Source organism: Siphateles boraxobius, unplaced genomic scaffold (assembly GCF_051911475.1).
Source record: "Siphateles boraxobius isolate OS27281-9 unplaced genomic scaffold, OSU_SipBor_1 26, whole genome shotgun sequence".
Classification (NCBI taxonomy): Eukaryota; Metazoa; Chordata; class Actinopteri; order Cypriniformes; family Leuciscidae; genus Siphateles; species Siphateles boraxobius.
Window position 1 is genome coordinate 4,498,883 of NW_027508876.1, and position 17,568 is coordinate 4,516,450.

Sequence of the window (17,568 nt, forward strand, 5' to 3'; positions counted from 1 at the left end):
GTAGTTTTTGAGTATCTGAGTGGGTATTTGGTAGTATTTGTAACTATTTTATCACTCCAAATGACTGTACACATGACATGCTGGTAGTTAGCAGTATACTGTGACTTATGTGTTCGAGATTAGGTTTTGCTGACCTGGTTGTGTTCAGTGCAGTGGTGACTTGCTTATACTACCTGAAGAGGCAGGTATCATCCTAAAATTTCTTGAAGGTCTTCAGTGTAATCTGATTCTCTTTATACCATAAAAACACTATTAGAATTAAAATAACTGCAAAAAAATCCTTCTGCTCGTGCATCAAGGGCACTCGCGTAAAAGGCCTCTCCATCTGAAAGTCCCGGGCTGAATTTCAGTCCCAGTACGTCCCTGGTCGTAACACGTCCACTATGGTCTCGGACACCACTACAAATGGCTGTCCTCTCAAATAACGCCCTATTTGAGGGTATAGGGGTTGATTTCGGAACCCTTCTTTTCACACATTTGTAATTCCGCAAAAGATATTTTTCTCCCTTTTCAAAATAGTAGTCCACAATATAATTTACATTCTGAACAAAATTGTCACAATTGGTTTAGGGTTTTGTATTCATCTCCACGTTTTCATGTCTCTATTATGAAGTTTTCCTATCGTCATGTTCCTGGTTTTGTCATGTGATTCCATTATCCCGTAATGTGATCCTGTCATGTGTCATTGTTAAAAGGATAAGTTCACTTCATTCATTTCCTTTTCATTAGTCTTCCTTTGTTTGAATTTTGTTTTGTTTTTCAACACAACATAAATTCTGGCAAGACCCAACAAAGAGACACAAACAGAACTTAACTTACATAGTGAGAGAATAATGAGGTGATTGATTAGTGCACAACTGAAACTGAGTGTCCATGACAACCAACTGTTTTGCTGGTTCAGGTGTGTTTAATTGGGGTCGGAGCTAAACTCTGCAGGACAGTGGCCCTCCAGGACCGAGTCTGGATACCCCTGGTGTACAGTATCTTATAGGAAACCATCAGATGTGACCATGTTCATTCCACCGACAGCTAATTCTCCAGGTAAATAGTAGTTTATTGGGAGTTTATTATGAATGAGAATATAAATCAAATTGATTTATTCTTTTTGCTTTAAATGTAATTCAGTGTGTACTTGTAACTATCTTTGTGAGGACCAGTTTGAGTTGTAGACCAGCGGAGAGAGGACAAAATTAGTAAAGTGAGGACATTTTGGCCGGTCCTCACTTTTTGAGACCCTTTTAAACACTTTAACCACCAGGGGTCGTTGTATACTTAAAACCGCTAGTGGGAAAGATTTACCCATACACATGACAACTGTTTTGATATGGCTAAAAAACATATTATGTTACTGTATTATGTCACTGTCTTCACAAAGTAATGTCTAGAGTAATGAAATGGTTATTTTTAGTCATTAACTATGTTTTTGTCCTGCTGTTTTTTGTTCAACGCTATTTTAAGCAGGCTGCACTAATCACTTTTCCTAACGGTGAATATAAACCAGCCTACAATGACAACGAGAATTAGAAGGAAAAAAATACATATTTGGGTGGTATAATATTCTAATAAAATGTAAGGCACCTAGTAGTGCTATGAGAGTGTATTGTATCAATAAATGTCCTCACTAAGAAAGATGTACAAGAATGTGTGTATTTGCACATTTTTCTCATTACAGTGTCTTAGTTCACAGGATAACACACGGTTGCATTTGGTTTTTGCTGCTATGTCTTTGGATATCCATCTGTATGGTAAGTTAATGTAAAAAATATTAAATAATATTTAATGTTAAGAACCATATAATATTATTTATACCCTTTTATGCAGTGTTTAATTTGTAAATAAATAATTGCCGGATCAAAAACAGCAATTAAATGGCACTGTGACCGACACTGACCATACAACTTACACTAAGTTTTTGGGGAAAATACAATGACGTCACTAAACATGACAGCACAAATTTTATTTTAGTTTTTCAAGAACTTTATTGAACAATATAAACAACCATAAATGTCCTGGTACAAAATAAGAAATGTCTTCTGTCTTAATCAGACAACAGTCAAGCATCATAACACAAGATAAAGAACATATAAAGAAATAAAATAAAAATATATAGAAGTAAATAACGAATAAAGAAATAATTGACTAGGGGTTCTCAGCAAGTTTAAGATCCTCTATTAAGATACTAGTGACGGCACAGCTATAAGAGCATCATTCACAAGTTTATGCACAGTGCTAACTACAGCCTAGCGCAGTGGTTCCCAACCTTTTTTCCCCACCACACACACTTTTTTTTTTAATTCACAGAAATATTTGTATTCTAATGTTATTACTTTTCAACTCCATTATTATTATTTAAACAAAAAGAAATTTAAGATAGATTTAAACCGTGTTCTTTTTTGCAAACATAGTCTACTTTCCAGACATTATTTTACAACTACACATTAATTTAAATAAGCAGAAGTTAACCTGCCGTACCAAACAAACCCATAAAATAGTCAATAAAAGTTTTGTCATTGTTACAAACTGCTTTGAAACACAGGTTGAAGACTCAAACTTTTTCTTTCTTTTTTTTGAGGGCAATTAACAGTTGTAATCCACAGAACAGATATAGGGTCAAAACCACAGGACAAAAAAATCCAGAACAATGGAGTCCAAGACTAGTGATGTGACATTGATCTGAGGCGTCGGAGCTTGTGTGGAGCATAAATGGGCTTGCCAGATGAAGCCTCGATTCGATGCTTGTGTTGTTAACGTAGAAATAATGTGACCAATGACAAACGAAGCATCCCTTTCTGTCCAATCATGTGCGAGCTTAATTTTAAATATTGGAATGTTCGAACCCCCAGATCAGAGAAGGTTTTTACTCAGACTTAATAATTTACATTTTTAAATACCCAGTCATACTTAAGTAATGTGAAGAATACAAATTATTTCAGGAAAATAAAATATTTGCCATATGCAATTCATATACGTATTCATTATTCTTCGATAATAACTATGAAGGTAATATATCATAAAGAATCGCATGCGTAGGGTAAGATTTTTGAAAGTGTACATAAGTTTGCAAGCGTAAATTAAATTTGCTTGCACAAGAGAAGATTTGTAAAGTTGTAAATTGCCTTTCAAGTGTAAGAAAAAAATATTTGCAGCATTTTACTGTTATTCATGTATTGTGCAGCTTCATGCTAATGCAAAATAAAAATGATCTGTATTCTTATGACTTGCATTTTCACATTTTTTTTTTCTCGCACAAATACGGCCAAAAGCATTGCAGGCCTGTGAACAGCAATTTGCAACCGAAAACAACAGATTCAGGAACTGCAAAACAGATTGATCGCATAAAACAAACCTTTGTGAAAAAAATAAACTGTTGCAAATGTCTAAATGACTTCTTGTGTGCATGGGGCAAAATAATTCTCAAAATAACCCGATTTGTACTGTTGCGTCTTTCTTTTAGCTGCTCTAACAGTTTTTGAACAATTCTCTCACTCATTGAGTTTTGCAAGGTGAAGAGGAGGGCGGGTACACCTTCTTCATGTAGCCAATCAAATGAGTTTCTCGCTGACTCACGATCTACTCTTATCTGATTGGTTCAATAAACATGCCAGTCACCAGAACACATCTTTATCTTACACAATAGAGAGCCTAAGTCCCTCCCCTCAGGCTCGGGACCTTATTTCAGAAAAAAATATGTATGGTAGTCAATGGCGAGAGACAACTTATCTTTTTATTCCGTCTGAACTGTGCCCTGAATTATACATATGATTTTTGTCAATTTAAAAGATAATTATGAAAATCAAGAAAGTCACAGTATGTCATAAAATAGAGTAACATTTAGTTTTATGTGAAATTCGCTCAATGAACTACATCTCTCGTCTCGCACTATATACGTCACCAAGCTCGTATGTGTCCAGTCTGGTACAAAACACACAGGCATGACGGCGTAACGTTACGATTATAACGTTAGACTATAGAAAAAATGACAGACGTTAGCTTCAGTAAAGTTAGCTTCATTCATTGAGAGAAAAGGTATGATGTCACATGCGCGCCTTTTGGGTTTGTAGTCTTTGTAATTACGTATTTTTACAGTCTTATACCTCAACAGTTTTATATCAAACTGCGACTTTCTTGACTTTAAAATGTATCTTTTAAATTGACAAACATCATATGTGTAATTCAGGGCACAATTCAAAAAATTAAATAACTTCATATATCTGCACATTGACTGACATGTGATAACACGTAGGCCTACAAGGTATATGGATACATACACACCTGTATTCCATAGCCTGTTTCACATAAAGTCAATATATGAGTTAGCTACATATTATATGTAAAGACAATTATGTACCCAAATTAATTTTAAATACAGAATAAAGCAATAAAGATTCACATATATGATACTCGCATAACTAAAAGATGCCCAAACCAACCCTAATAAGAGAAATACATAAACTACTGATGCACTTAGAACCTTAACGTTATTTTACATAATTTCACCCTTATTGCATCGTCTCACGCCATGTGCATGCAAAGCACTCAAAATGTAATGGTTAATAAAACAGATAGGCTACACTCAACTCGTAAAACACAAAAATAACAACTTGCATTTCTAGCATGTTTAAACATTACAATAATGCTGTATAGCTTTAATACTCTTGAATGCATGTAATAAACCATTCATCATTTGCATTCGTGACCCTCGAGTTATTTAAATTCGTACAAACACTTTAGAACATGGAAAAGTAACTTAAAACACTTCACAATTACTTTCTTAAACCTTTGCATCGTCATGTGAACATTTAGAAGAATGTTTAAAGTGTATATTATTTTGCCTGAAACAATAAAAGAGATAGACGAAATGAGTGTCATTCCCTTGGTGCGTCAGTTTACTTGCACCCGGGAGAAAGCTTAGGGTGTACTCACACTAGGCACGGTTGCCATGAACCTGGCCCGAGTACGATTGTCCCCCCTTGCCACTCCCCCTCTGGCCTGCACTCACATAGGGTTTCAGCATTCGTGCCGAAGCACGATTACGTCATTATGGTGTGACGGTTTCGGGATAAACAAGAAGAGCGGCGCTCTCTGAACACAATGGAGTCCATCGCTCTGTTTTCTTTGTGGATAATTTTGTGTCGTTTGGTCCACGGTGGTCCACAGCCCTCTCACAGCCTGTTGTTAAACAGATGTGTCGCCTTAGTGGCGCGAAAATTTTCACGTAATCGTGCTGCTCGTATGAGGTTTGCAAGGTACCAGCTGAAGTGCAGCAAGGACTTTGCAGCTTTGATTACGGACTACAGTTCCCGTACATCACGCGTCCTGTTCCGTGCTCCAGCACGGTTAGCGCTCACACTGCATGCGAACCGCGCCCGAGTCCAACTGAACCGTGCTCTGGCCCACCTCTTCCAAGCGGGCCAGGGCCGGCTAATCGAGCCGCGCCCGGGCACGGTTCGGAGCACTCACACTAGTCAAACGAACCGCGCTTTGGTGGTCAAACGCACTCGGGCACGGTTCAAACTGGCTAGTGTGAGTACACCCTTAGTCTGTATAGTGTGATTCACAGGAGCGCTCAGGCGCCATCTGCTGGTGTAGCGGTGAACTGACATATAATTCTATTTGTGTTCAAATAAAAAAAAAATAGGGGACTGTCTTCTTTCAATTAATTATGTGATAAAAGATTTTATAACACCCTTTACACAATCGTATCTATTCCCGGAACACTCAGGGCTTCGTCATGAGACTTCATTTGCCCATCCCAATCCCTACAGATTACTGTTACCTGTAAAACAGGATAAAAAGTAAAGAACGGGAGAGAAACGTCTGCTCTTTCACAGCTCCTGTGTACATATGAGGGAGCATCATGCACAGTTAACCGTTCCGTTCGCGACTCTCCAGACAGAATATCAAAATAAGAGTCATTTTTCTGTCCATATAAATCAATATCCATGTTTTAATTTGCTCATCAACACTGCATAAGAAAATACAATCATAGAACTTGGAACAATATACATATTCAGAGAGTGAAGAAACAAAACACAATTACATAGGCTACTAGGGATGTGTCATTTGCGAACAAGCCATTCTTTGTAGCGAACGAGAAGAGCAGTCTCCGGCCGTTTCTCAATATGCGTTCTTGTCTGTACTTGTGTTCTTGTGGACTTGTGAAACGTCATCATTCGCTGCCCAAGTACTGTCTCAATACACAAGTTTGCATTTTGGCAAGAACGGTTAAAAATCCCGGAAGTGTTCTTGACACGCCCATTTTACCGAGGATGCATCGGTTGGTAACTTGTGTGAACTTGACGGCAGATATATCCCAGCATTCATTTCGGCATTCAAGGAAGGAGCGTGGAGCAGAAAGGCAGAACAACAGTAAGTCGTTTTTCTACAATTTCGTATGCTATTTCATCACTAAATTCACTTCTGATAGCATTTGATGCGAGAAATATACTGTGTAGATTTCAAATATTGCCATTTTTACGAAAATTTATGGCGAATCGAAAATATGCTCAAACATTTTCGGTAGTGAAGAATCTCCATAAGCGCACGCGGGTGTAGCTAGCGAGCCAACCGGCCAGTCATGCTAAAAACCTGGCTGTTATCATCAATAATTCTTGTTATGTTTGGGTACTGAAGACGGCGGTGTGTGGGGGTATTGCGCAATACCAGCAAGAACACATCGCCTCAAACTGTCAGCAGCGTTCTGTGTGCTCGTCACCTTGTAAGTTCATTCTTCCAAGAACAACTAGCAAGAGCGTTCTCCCCAAGAACACAAGTCCGTTCTTTGCATTCTTGGTTTTGAGAAACGGACTCCCATTCGGGAGACCCTCATCTTTTTTGGGGGCAGGACTTTATTTGGATGAGCACACCATGCGGCCAATCAATTGGGAGGACAGACTAGGAGCATACCATTATGTGAAAGGAAGGGGGACACATGCGAGTGATGAAAGCGAGGGTAGTGGTAAAGGCCAGGTACACAGAGCGATAAAGAGAGGCGGGGGAAATGCGGGGGATCATGTGTGTGTATATATATATATATATATATATATATATATATATATACAGGTCCTTCTAAAAAAATTAGCATATTGTGATAAAGTTCATTATTTTCCACAATGTAATGATAAAAATTAAACTTTCATATATTTTAGATTCATTGCACACCCACTGAAATATTTCAGGTGTTTTATTGTTTTAATACGGATGATTTTGGCATACAGGTCATGAAAACCCAAAATTCCTGTCTCAAAGAATTAGCATATTTCATCCGACCAATAAAAGAAGTGTTTTTAATACAAAAAAAAAAGTCAACCTTCAAATAATTATGTTCTGTTATGCACACAATAGTCAATACTTGGTCGGGAATCCTTTTGCAGAAATGACTGCTTCAATGCGGCGTGGCATGGAGGCAATCAGCCTGTGGCACTGCTGAGGTGTTATGGAGGCCCAAGATGCTTCGATAGCGGCCTTAAGCTCATCCAGAGTGTTGGGTCTTGCGTCTCTCAACTTTCTCTTCACAATATCCCACAGATTCTCTATGGGGTTCAGGTCAGGAGAGTTGGCAGGCCAATTGAGCACAGTAATATCATGGTCAGTAAATCATTTACCAGTGGTTTTGGCACTGTGAGCAGGTGCCAGGTCGTGCTGAAAAATGAAATCTTCATCTCCATAAAGCTTTTCAGCAGATGGAAGCATGAAGTGCTCCAAAATCTCCTGATAGCTAGCTGCATTGGCCCTGCCCTTGATAAAACACAGTGCACTAACACCAGGGGCTGACATGGCACCCCAGACCATCACTGACTGTGGGTACTTGACACTGGACTTCAGGCATTTTGGCATTTCCTTCTCCCCAGTCTTCCTCCAGACTCTGGCACCTTGATTTCCGAATGACATGCAAAACTGAGCAACAGTCCAGTGCTGCTTCTCTGTAGCCCAGGTCAGGCGCTTCTGCCGCTGTTTCTGGTTCAAAAGTGGCTTGACCTTGGGAATGCGGCACCTGTAGCCCATTTCCTGCACACGCCTGTGCACGGTGGCTCTGGATGTTTCTACTCCAGACTCAGTCCACTGCTTCCGCAGGTCACCCAAGGTCTGGAATCTGTCCTTCTCCACAATCTTCCTCAGGGTCCGGTCACCTCTTCTCGTTGTGCAGCGTTTTTTGCCACACTTTTTCCTTCCCACAGACTTCCCACTGAGGTGCCTTGATACAGCACTCTGGGAACAGCCTATTTGTTCAGAAATTTCTTTCTGTCTTACCCTCTTGCTTGAGGGTGTCAATGATGGCCTTCTGGACAGCAGTCAGGTCGGCAGTCTTACCTATGATTGCGGTTTTGAGTAATGAAGCAGGCTGGGAGTTTTTAAAAGCCTCAGGAATCTTTTCCAGGTGTTTATAATTAATTAGTTGATTCAGATGATTAGGTTAATAGCTTGTTTAGAGACCCTTTTCATGATATGCTAATTTTTTGAGACAGGAATTTGGGGTTTTCATGAACTGTATGCCAAAATCATCAGTATTAAAACAATAAAAGACCTGAAATATTTCAGTTGGTGTGCAATGAATCTAAAATATATGAAAGTTTAATTTTTATCATTACATTATGGAAAATAATGAACTTTATCACAATATGCTAATTTTTTGAGAAGGACCTGTATATATATTAGAGATGCTCCGATCAGCATTTTTGGGGCCGATTACCGATCACCAAAATCATGATCTGCCGATTGCCGATCACTGCCGATCACAGAATAGCAGGGGAATGGGAATCTTTTATCTATAATCTAGCAGAGTTTGCACCATTTGTAGAAATGTGTTTATTTAATTGTATTTAGAAAATTAGATGTCTTAAGGCTACTGTAGGCCAGCTTTCCCAAATAAGGCAGAGTAAAGCCCAATTTATACTTCTGCGTCGAACTTACGCCGTAGCTGCGCCCTAGGCTGTGCGTAGCGCGCGTACCCTTCGGCGTACCCTGACGTGCACATCTCCAAAAATGTAACAACGCGTCAATTCTACACGGACGCAAGTGCTGTGATTGGTCTGCTCAAACCGCTCCCTCGGGTTTCAAATGCTCCCTCTGCGTGCGTCAACGCGGACAACGAGTCAGAAGTATAAATTAAAACCAATGCGTAGTCTACGGCGTAGAGGCTCCGGCGTATGTCCGACGAAGAAGTATAAATCAGCCTTAACATTAAATTATTCCAAACAAAGAGGGGTCAGGCAGACCAACACACATCAGATCAGCCTAATGGGAGGGGATCAAGTTACACTTAGGCATATTTGGAAATTGTAGCCTCTTAATACACCCACTACATTTACTAATTGGCAACAAAATGTACAACTTGTTACACCAAAACTGGCTACTGATAAAAGGACAAAACTATGGCAAGTTTTTTTCTGTTATTATTATGAACGTCTGATGTAGTTGAGCAGAATGCTCTTTTATGAAGTTACTTCATTAAAGGACATATCAAATGAGATTATGCCTGAAAAGGTTTTGGATTTTTTATCATATGTTCATTTAAAAATATATATTGTATAAAATGACGTCTTGTTTTGTTTTGTTTTATTGTATTTATATGATATTTGTATTTTTATAATTGAATTTTTGCCATGAAAATAGCTTTGAATGCTGACATGGCATTAGCTAAAATAATCTGAATCTGATGTAGTTGAGGAACCAACCACATCAGATCAAAACAAATAAAATACCACCAGCACTTTTGAAACATCTCGTGGCACGAATGTACCAATACAAATAAATAAAAACATCTCCAGTTAACTCAGAGCATTCATTTTGTTAAATAAGAGGCGATCTAGCGCTGAAAAGTTTTTTTTTTTTTTTAATCAAGTGATCAAAGTGCTCGTTGCCGCATCGATCAGTGGCGCAGATACCGCGTTCTGTTGTGGCTCGCGCGGTGCACGGTCTTCACTCAGACGCGCGCTTCAATCCGTTGGGAGACTCCCTATTCGTTCCGGTGAAGGAGAACTCATGTTGCCACTGCCAAGCTCCACTCTGCTGTTGTGTGCTCGTGCGCCACGCATGCAGGTGGGAAAAAGTCGCGCGAGTAATTTACGTCACGTGATCGGCTTTTTTGATCGGCGCTTTTGGGGTTCGCCGATCAATCTATTTTTAGCCAATATCGGCCGATCATGATCGGCGTCCGATCAATCGGAGCATCCCTAAAATATATATATATATATATATATATATATATATAAACACTGTACATATACAGGGTTTGAAATGAACACCCGCCAAATGCTGGTAAAAATCAACTGTGGCGGGTAACACTGTCAAATCACTAGCCAATTTGGCATGCTACTTATTATGTTTACTCACTTTGCTGGTGAAATTCGTGTAAGCCAAATCTGCACAAATGTAGCGCAAATACTCAACTGTGAGTCATCATGATATATGAAAGGGTGGGATAATGGCACTTTATACAATATGTAAAATAAGTCTCTGTTGTCCCCAGAGCGTATATGTGAAGTTTTAGCTCAAAATAACTAAACTATAAGCTCTGGCAGCTCCTATTACCTCACGTAGACATGCACTAAAAATGTCAGAAACTGTACTGGCTTTTATGTTTAAACTGGAGTCGACAAAATGATGGAGGGACTCAAGAAGAAGTGACAACGGAGAATGCAACAGGATGTTTCTGAATGGTTAGTTGATGAATTTATGTTGCTGATGTGGAGTTAACTATCTTCAAGTCATTGATTAGCATATTCTGTAATGATAATCTCTAAAACAGTGTTGGAACTGTTGTAAGATGTCTACAGAGTGAGATGCTATTGCATTTGTGTAACGTCCCAGCTAACAAAAATGTGTTCTTAGAATGTTTTGCTAACATTGCCATTAGGTTATGAAAACGTTATTTCTGAATGTTTTTTAAATGTTGAAAACGTCCAGTTTTTGTAAAGTATTAAACTTTTTTTTCTTGGTTAATGTGAACGTTCAAGGAACATTCCATTCAGTTCTTTTGAAAATGTTTTGAAAACGTTATTTCTGAAAGTTTCTGAACATTCAAAACATCCAATTTTTTTTTTACATGATTTTGGTTTATGTGAACGTTACAGGGACATTACATTCTATCACTTTGGAAATGTTATGAAAATGTTATTTTTAGATGTTTTCTGGATGTTCACATCACCCTGAATGAATGGCCCGTCCATCACCAAGAAAAAAAAAAACATTCTTAATTTTAAGTGATTCATTTAAGATTCCCTATAAATTAATTAATAATTCCTTTTGAGCTAAATTGGCCTGTCTGCCCCCTACACATTATTACATAAGCAAAATAAAGGAAATTAAAATGGTCAATCAAAACTTGAAATATAAAACAAAAGAGAAGCAGATAAGTGACAAGTCCGTGGAAAAACAAAAAACTGCCGCGCTCTCAACTCATGAATGTGCTGCTGGTCGTCTCAGCCATTCACTGAACAAGGTAGACGCAGTTAGAGAGAGTGACGGCAGGGAGAAAGCAAGAGCTCGCGCTCGCAGAACAGTACTGGCAACATCTAGAGGTTACTGAGGTTTGTCTAAAAAGTCGCTAGATTTGAACTAGTAGCTTTTTTTGAAAAAAATGTCGCTAAAGGGGTCTGAAAAGTCGTTAAAATAGCGACAAAGGTGATAAGTTGGCAACACTGACAGCGTCTACACCATAGACTGTAAAAAAAGATGGACGACGCCCCTTCGCTCTCCATTGGCGAGAAGTAAAGCCTGCCATTGTCCCGATATGGCGCTGACATCTTGGGAGTTGAGTCTGCGCAGTTGCGATTTCGGGACCAGACATGCGCAGTAGTGAGCAGGAAGCTAACACCGCAAAATCAACGCCCCGCCCTACCTCTCGCTGAATCAATCGCAAGCACACACCTCGGTTGCAGATCAACCCATTATGTCGGTGTGAAATAATTAATTATAGAAATTTAGATATTAAATTTAAAGCTCCAATCTCCTCAGCCCTCCAAAGATCACGAAAAAAGTCTGTTGTTGCTTCAGTGACTACTTCGCTCAGAGAACCTGTCAATCACAGCTGTGCATCATGACGCTACAGCGCGCCTTTTATAGCATCAAATAACTAACTAAAAACAAACTTATTTTAAAAACAAACACTTGAAATTACATCAGCGATCAGTGATGAAAACTACAGTAAATGACAGAAACTATCTTTAGAAAAAAGATATGTGATCTGTAATTTAATTGTTTAGTTGGTCTCACGTCCCATTGAATAACATGGGGAGGTGGGGTTTATGACCTATACTAGGACCAGTCACCGGGGGGCGATCGAGACGCTTTTGGCTCGTTTTCACTGAGCGGTACGGTACAGTACGGTACAGTACAGTACAGTACGGTTCGGGTCGGTAAACCATGATCCGGCTAGCGTTTCCACCGCCAACAGTACCCTTACTTGATAGGCGTGGTGTTTGCCGGAAAGAAGCGATCGACGTCATTTGCGCGCGAAGAAGAAAGCGACATAGTAAACAACAATGGATGACACCGCAGATCTTGTTCTTGCTTCTCGGCATGTTTGTCACAAGAAACAAGCGCCGGCATTAGGCGTTTCTCAATACCAAGTAGCCTACGCAAAGTCCGACTCAGGAGAATGACTCCCGTGGACGCGAGTCCAGTAATTCTGCTAATGGAACAGCGCGTTCTTGAATGCGCCACTCAGCCTGCTCTGCTACTCCGGTTATCTCTGTATGTACATTTTAGGCAACAATAAAACGAAATATGTTATAAAACACCACTCTGCTGCTTTTCGATTTCATTTAAATACATTTTAAACATTATAAGCACACAACAAATGTGGTCTAGGCAACGCATAGCCTATTGATTAGGCTATATTCACTGCATGTATACGGTAGCCTATATTTATAACAAAACTAAATATAAAACACAACCCTGCCTCTTTTCGTTTAAATCAAAAAATATTAAACCTATTCCAGGCAATATGTGCATTGGTACAAATGTTGCAATAAACATTACAGATGATCTTGTAATAAAATAAAAAATGACAAAACTCAACCCTATGTCTTTTTGTTAAATTTCAGTTTTATCAATAATTGCCATTATTAAAAGTATAAGTGAAAGGTACAAAAAGCTATACAGTAAAGCTTTAGTAACATAAAGCAAACAATTCAGTCAAATATACAAATTCAGTGCTCAAATATATGAAACTTCACTTAGCCTTCTGCCAAAACTATTGGCCAGGGAACGAATTATAGATTCACGAGACCAAAGATCGCCTGTTAGGTCTATACAAGACGAATTATAACTCATGTTTAACCACTACAGAGACGTCAGAGTCAGCGGCAAACATCAGAACGACTAGCCGAGGAAAGGCTGTTCCAGGCGGGGTACATGAGCGCAGAGCGCCCGGTGATTGCTTGGAATGGATCTCAGTCAAATGATCATAAATCTATAAATAAACCACAGATTTGAGCTTTAAAAAAATTCATTCTTGCCTGAAAAAATCTTAAAACTACATTTCGTGACACAATAACAGTAGTATTATATTTCAACTGTATATTAAAAAAAATGGCGCTTCTAATGCCCTTGTAGCACGCGCAAGTGACCATACTCTGTCAACCAATCAACGTTCTGCAGTGAGTCTAGCTCCACCTTTTAGTACCGTACCACTGTGCTAGGTATCCCAAAGGAAGGGTACCCAAAAAGTGGTAGTGTACGGTTCGGCTTTGGTACCATTCACAACTTTTGACAGTGGAAACGCAAATAATTGCGTACCGTACCGAACTGTACCGTACCGTACCACTCAGTGGAAACGAGCCATTTGGCTTCACTTTTCAGGGCTTGTGCGGCATGCTTGGTCTACACTAGCTAAGCTAGAGTAGGTAACCGTGACGTCATTTGACAATGATGCTTTGCATTATTTTAGTAATTAATAATTATTTAGTTTTGCTCAACTTCCTCGTGCATAAGCTTCTTAGGTTAACAACAACCAGGAGCATTTAAAAAATGTTTTAATACGTTTATTTATTTATTTTTTGCATCTGTCAGAGAGTGCTGTAATGTCTGCATTTTCAAACAGGGGCTACTTCCCACAGCCCTGCTGTTAGTTCAATGTCACTGTCTCCACCCATGTGTTATGTTGACTTTCCTCAAAATTGCTGAAAGACATGACACATATGCAGGGGTGTGAAGTAACGAATTACAAATACTCACGTTATTGTAATTAAGTAGTTTTTTTCAGAAATTGTACTTTTTAGAGTAGTTTAAAAATTGTGTAATTTTACTTTTACTTGAGTACATTTTAAGTGATGTATCGGTACTTTTTCTCCGCTATTTTCCTTCTGTTTGTGGTCGTTACTCGTTACATATGCTTGTTTTAGCCTAATTTCATTTTATTTTTATCCATCAACGTGATTGGATTGAGTAATCGGTCTCGTGACTGTCATCAAATTAAGCATAGAAAACTTTAACCGCCTATTCCTGTTACTCGTGACAGCTGTGGAAGTGCATTCTTCACGCATCAATTCAATCCAGATATCAGCGTCTTCCTCTAATATGCTAAGGTACATTTCACATTTCTGCTTAATATGATATTTATATAGGCTGGCCTGTCTAAATGGCCTAACATTTGGTCTGAGGTTGGGGGTATTGCGTGACGAGTTCATAATGCGGTGAATTCCCGCTCCCATTCACTTCACAATCACATTATAGAGAGACGCGCGTCACGATCTGTGCACTGCCGCGTCTCGCGCTCGCCATGCCGCCAGATTCAGAATCAGTGCACTCTATGAACCATGGCGTTAACTTGAACTGCATTTATTCTGTCAGTCTGTGACTAACGTTACAGCTCGTTAATAAACAACGTTTTTTGATTGATCCATTATACAATCCGTCTTCATTTGGCAAGTGCACTTGCGCAAAAACATTTTTCATGTTGAACTTTTGTTTTTTTGTGTGTGGATGCTGCTGATAAAACAGCTTCGACGAGACTACAAAGAGACATGCGTGTGTGTGTTTTTTTGTTTCTTTTGTAAACGTTTCCTGGATATAACTTCCCTATTTAATGCACAATTTTCCTTACAAATTATATTATCAGCAGCATTACAATGCGAGTAAATGTAGCCGTGTAAAATGTAAGGGATGATGCCACCCTTCTAGAACAATGTGCATTTACGTTTAAATTCTAACATATTTAATAGGATGGAATTAAAGTGTGTAATTAGTGTTAGCTCACTATCTTAGCCTTTTTCAGTGCATTAGGTGAGGTAATCTGATAATATTAGTGATTCTCATTTATCAAAACACTAACATTGGTACCGTTTTGGAGAGAAATTGGGTATTTTTTAATCTCTCTATTTAACCCATCTCATGGTGTGTGATGCTGAACTATCATATGAGTTTCTAAAGGTTTTTGAATTCTTTCCACAGTTATGAATATTGATATTTTATGTGCAACAATAGCATGCTCAGGCCCAGTTTCTTTTCGCCTAATTTTAAATGCTCCCCCCCCCCCCCCCAAATAATTTGATTTAAATTGTGATGAGTGATTTGATGCATTTTAAAAAGATGGATGATATATATTCTTCAATCCTTCTGACAAAGAAGAAAATATAATGTGAATTACAGTATATGCATTTTTTTTAATTTATAAATTGTAGTGCACAGTGTTTATTATAAGGGGTAGAATCCGCAGCTCAGTACTCACTACTCACTACTCATGAGTACTTTTAAATAAGCTACTTTTTTACTCTTACTCAAGTAGTTTTTTGGACAAGTACTTTTTTACTCTACTCACAATACTTTTTTTGGAATGTAATGGTACTTTTACTTGAGTATGTTTTTTCAGTACTCTTTCCACCACTGCACATATGTGCCATTTAAGGAAGGGGATATCAAAAAATATTTTATACTAGCTTGGAAAAATTGAATTTAAATAATTAAAGCAATCTCAAAGAAAGCACAGAATATCTTTCAAATATTTGATGCCCCCAACCTTGCAAACTTTGGGCCCATTGTGCACATACTACATCCCAACTATACTCAAAATTATGATATATATATATATATTATAGTAGCACAACACTGCTCTACAAAGGCCAAACGCTGGAACTGAGAAAAAATGTTTTCAAAGATTGTATTATCAATTGGTTTGACAACCAAACCTATGGAAGCTTGTTTCCGCCACAGAATGAAAAATTAAAAAGGTAATTGCGACCTTTTATCTCACAATTCTGACTTTATTTGTCAGAATTGCGTGATATAAAGTCGCAATTGCGTGTTATAAAGTCAGAATTGCGAGATATAAAGTCAGAATTGCGTGAAATGAAGTCGCAATTGCGTGTAATAAAGTCAGAATTGTGAGATATAAAGTTTCGACTTTATATCACGCAATTGCGACTTTATATCTCACAATTCCGACTTTATAACCCGCAATTGCGACTTTATATCACGCAATTCTGACTTTATATCTCGCAATTCTGACTTTATAACACGCAATTGCGACTTTATATCACGCAATTCTGACTTTATATCTCGCAATTCTGACTTTATAACACGCAATTGCGACTTTATATCACGCAATTCTGACAAATAAAGTCAGAATTGTGAGATAAAAGGTCGCAATTACCTTTTTAATTTTTCATTCTGTGGCGGAAACAAGCTTCCATAGGTTTGGTTGTCAAACCAATTGATAATACAATCTTTGAAAACATTTCTGACTTTATAACACGCAATTGCGACTTTATATCACGCAATTCTGACTTTATATCTCGCAATTCTGAATTTATATCACGCAATTCTGACTTTAAATCTCGAAATTCTGACGTTACAACACGCAATTGCAACTTTATTTCACGCAATTCTGACTTTATATCTCGCATGTAAACTCGCAATTTTGAGAAAAAAAGTCAGAATTGTGAGATAAAAAGTCGCTATTATTTATTTATTTATTTATTTAGTGGCTGAAACAAGCTTCCATACAAAACTTTCTGCCACAAAGCAAATCATAAACTTAGATACCTAATTTCACAGGGGCCCTTTGCTATTTGTAAAAATGAACTTGAGGAGACTTCATCTTTTCAAAATACCTAAGTTAAAATACATGGAAAGCTATGCACAAATTTGTAACAGAGAGACACACCAGGGTATCCAGCTTTAACAGAAAAGACCAACCTCAATACCTCACTGACGAAAGGCAATATCTTGGTTGGCCGCCACTGAGGAAACTGCTTTGCAGTGTTGGGGGTAATTACAAGTAACATGCATTATATAATCAGATTGTTTTCTTTTTGATGTAACAAGTAAAGTAATAAGTTACTTTTAAGACATAAATATCTACATTTAAATATTTTAGTTATTTTTTCTAAAGTAATGCATATCACATTTCAGTTTAATTAATTTGCTTAAAAAATGTTTTTTAAACAACTGAATTAACTAGTTTTTTATTTTTAAAAATTCAACTTTCAATAGAATGAGTGGTTTAGTAGGTATAACCTGTAACGTCAAGGGTTATTTTGTATGGCATAGCTCTAGTGGTCAAAACATAATGATATTTTGAATGTGTTTTTTAAAGAAAATTAAGGTGTATGTTATATAGGCTGTTCT

At 38.0% G+C, this 17,568-nt stretch overlaps 1 protein-coding gene across 1 annotated transcript in view; it reads left to right on the forward strand.

The window, feature by feature from the left end:
- The window catches only part of LOC143751586 (NXPE family member 3-like), a 29,880-nt gene that overhangs the window by 1,993 nt on the left and 10,319 nt on the right, over positions 1-17,568 (forward strand). Inside the window, exons 2-3 of the mRNA XM_077244163.1 lie at positions 902-1,041; positions 1,681-1,745. Coding sequence (XP_077100278.1) covers positions 1,011-1,041; positions 1,681-1,745 — 96 coding nt within the window. The 5' untranslated portion in view covers positions 902-1,010. The remainder of the gene's footprint in view (positions 1-901; positions 1,042-1,680; positions 1,746-17,568) is intronic.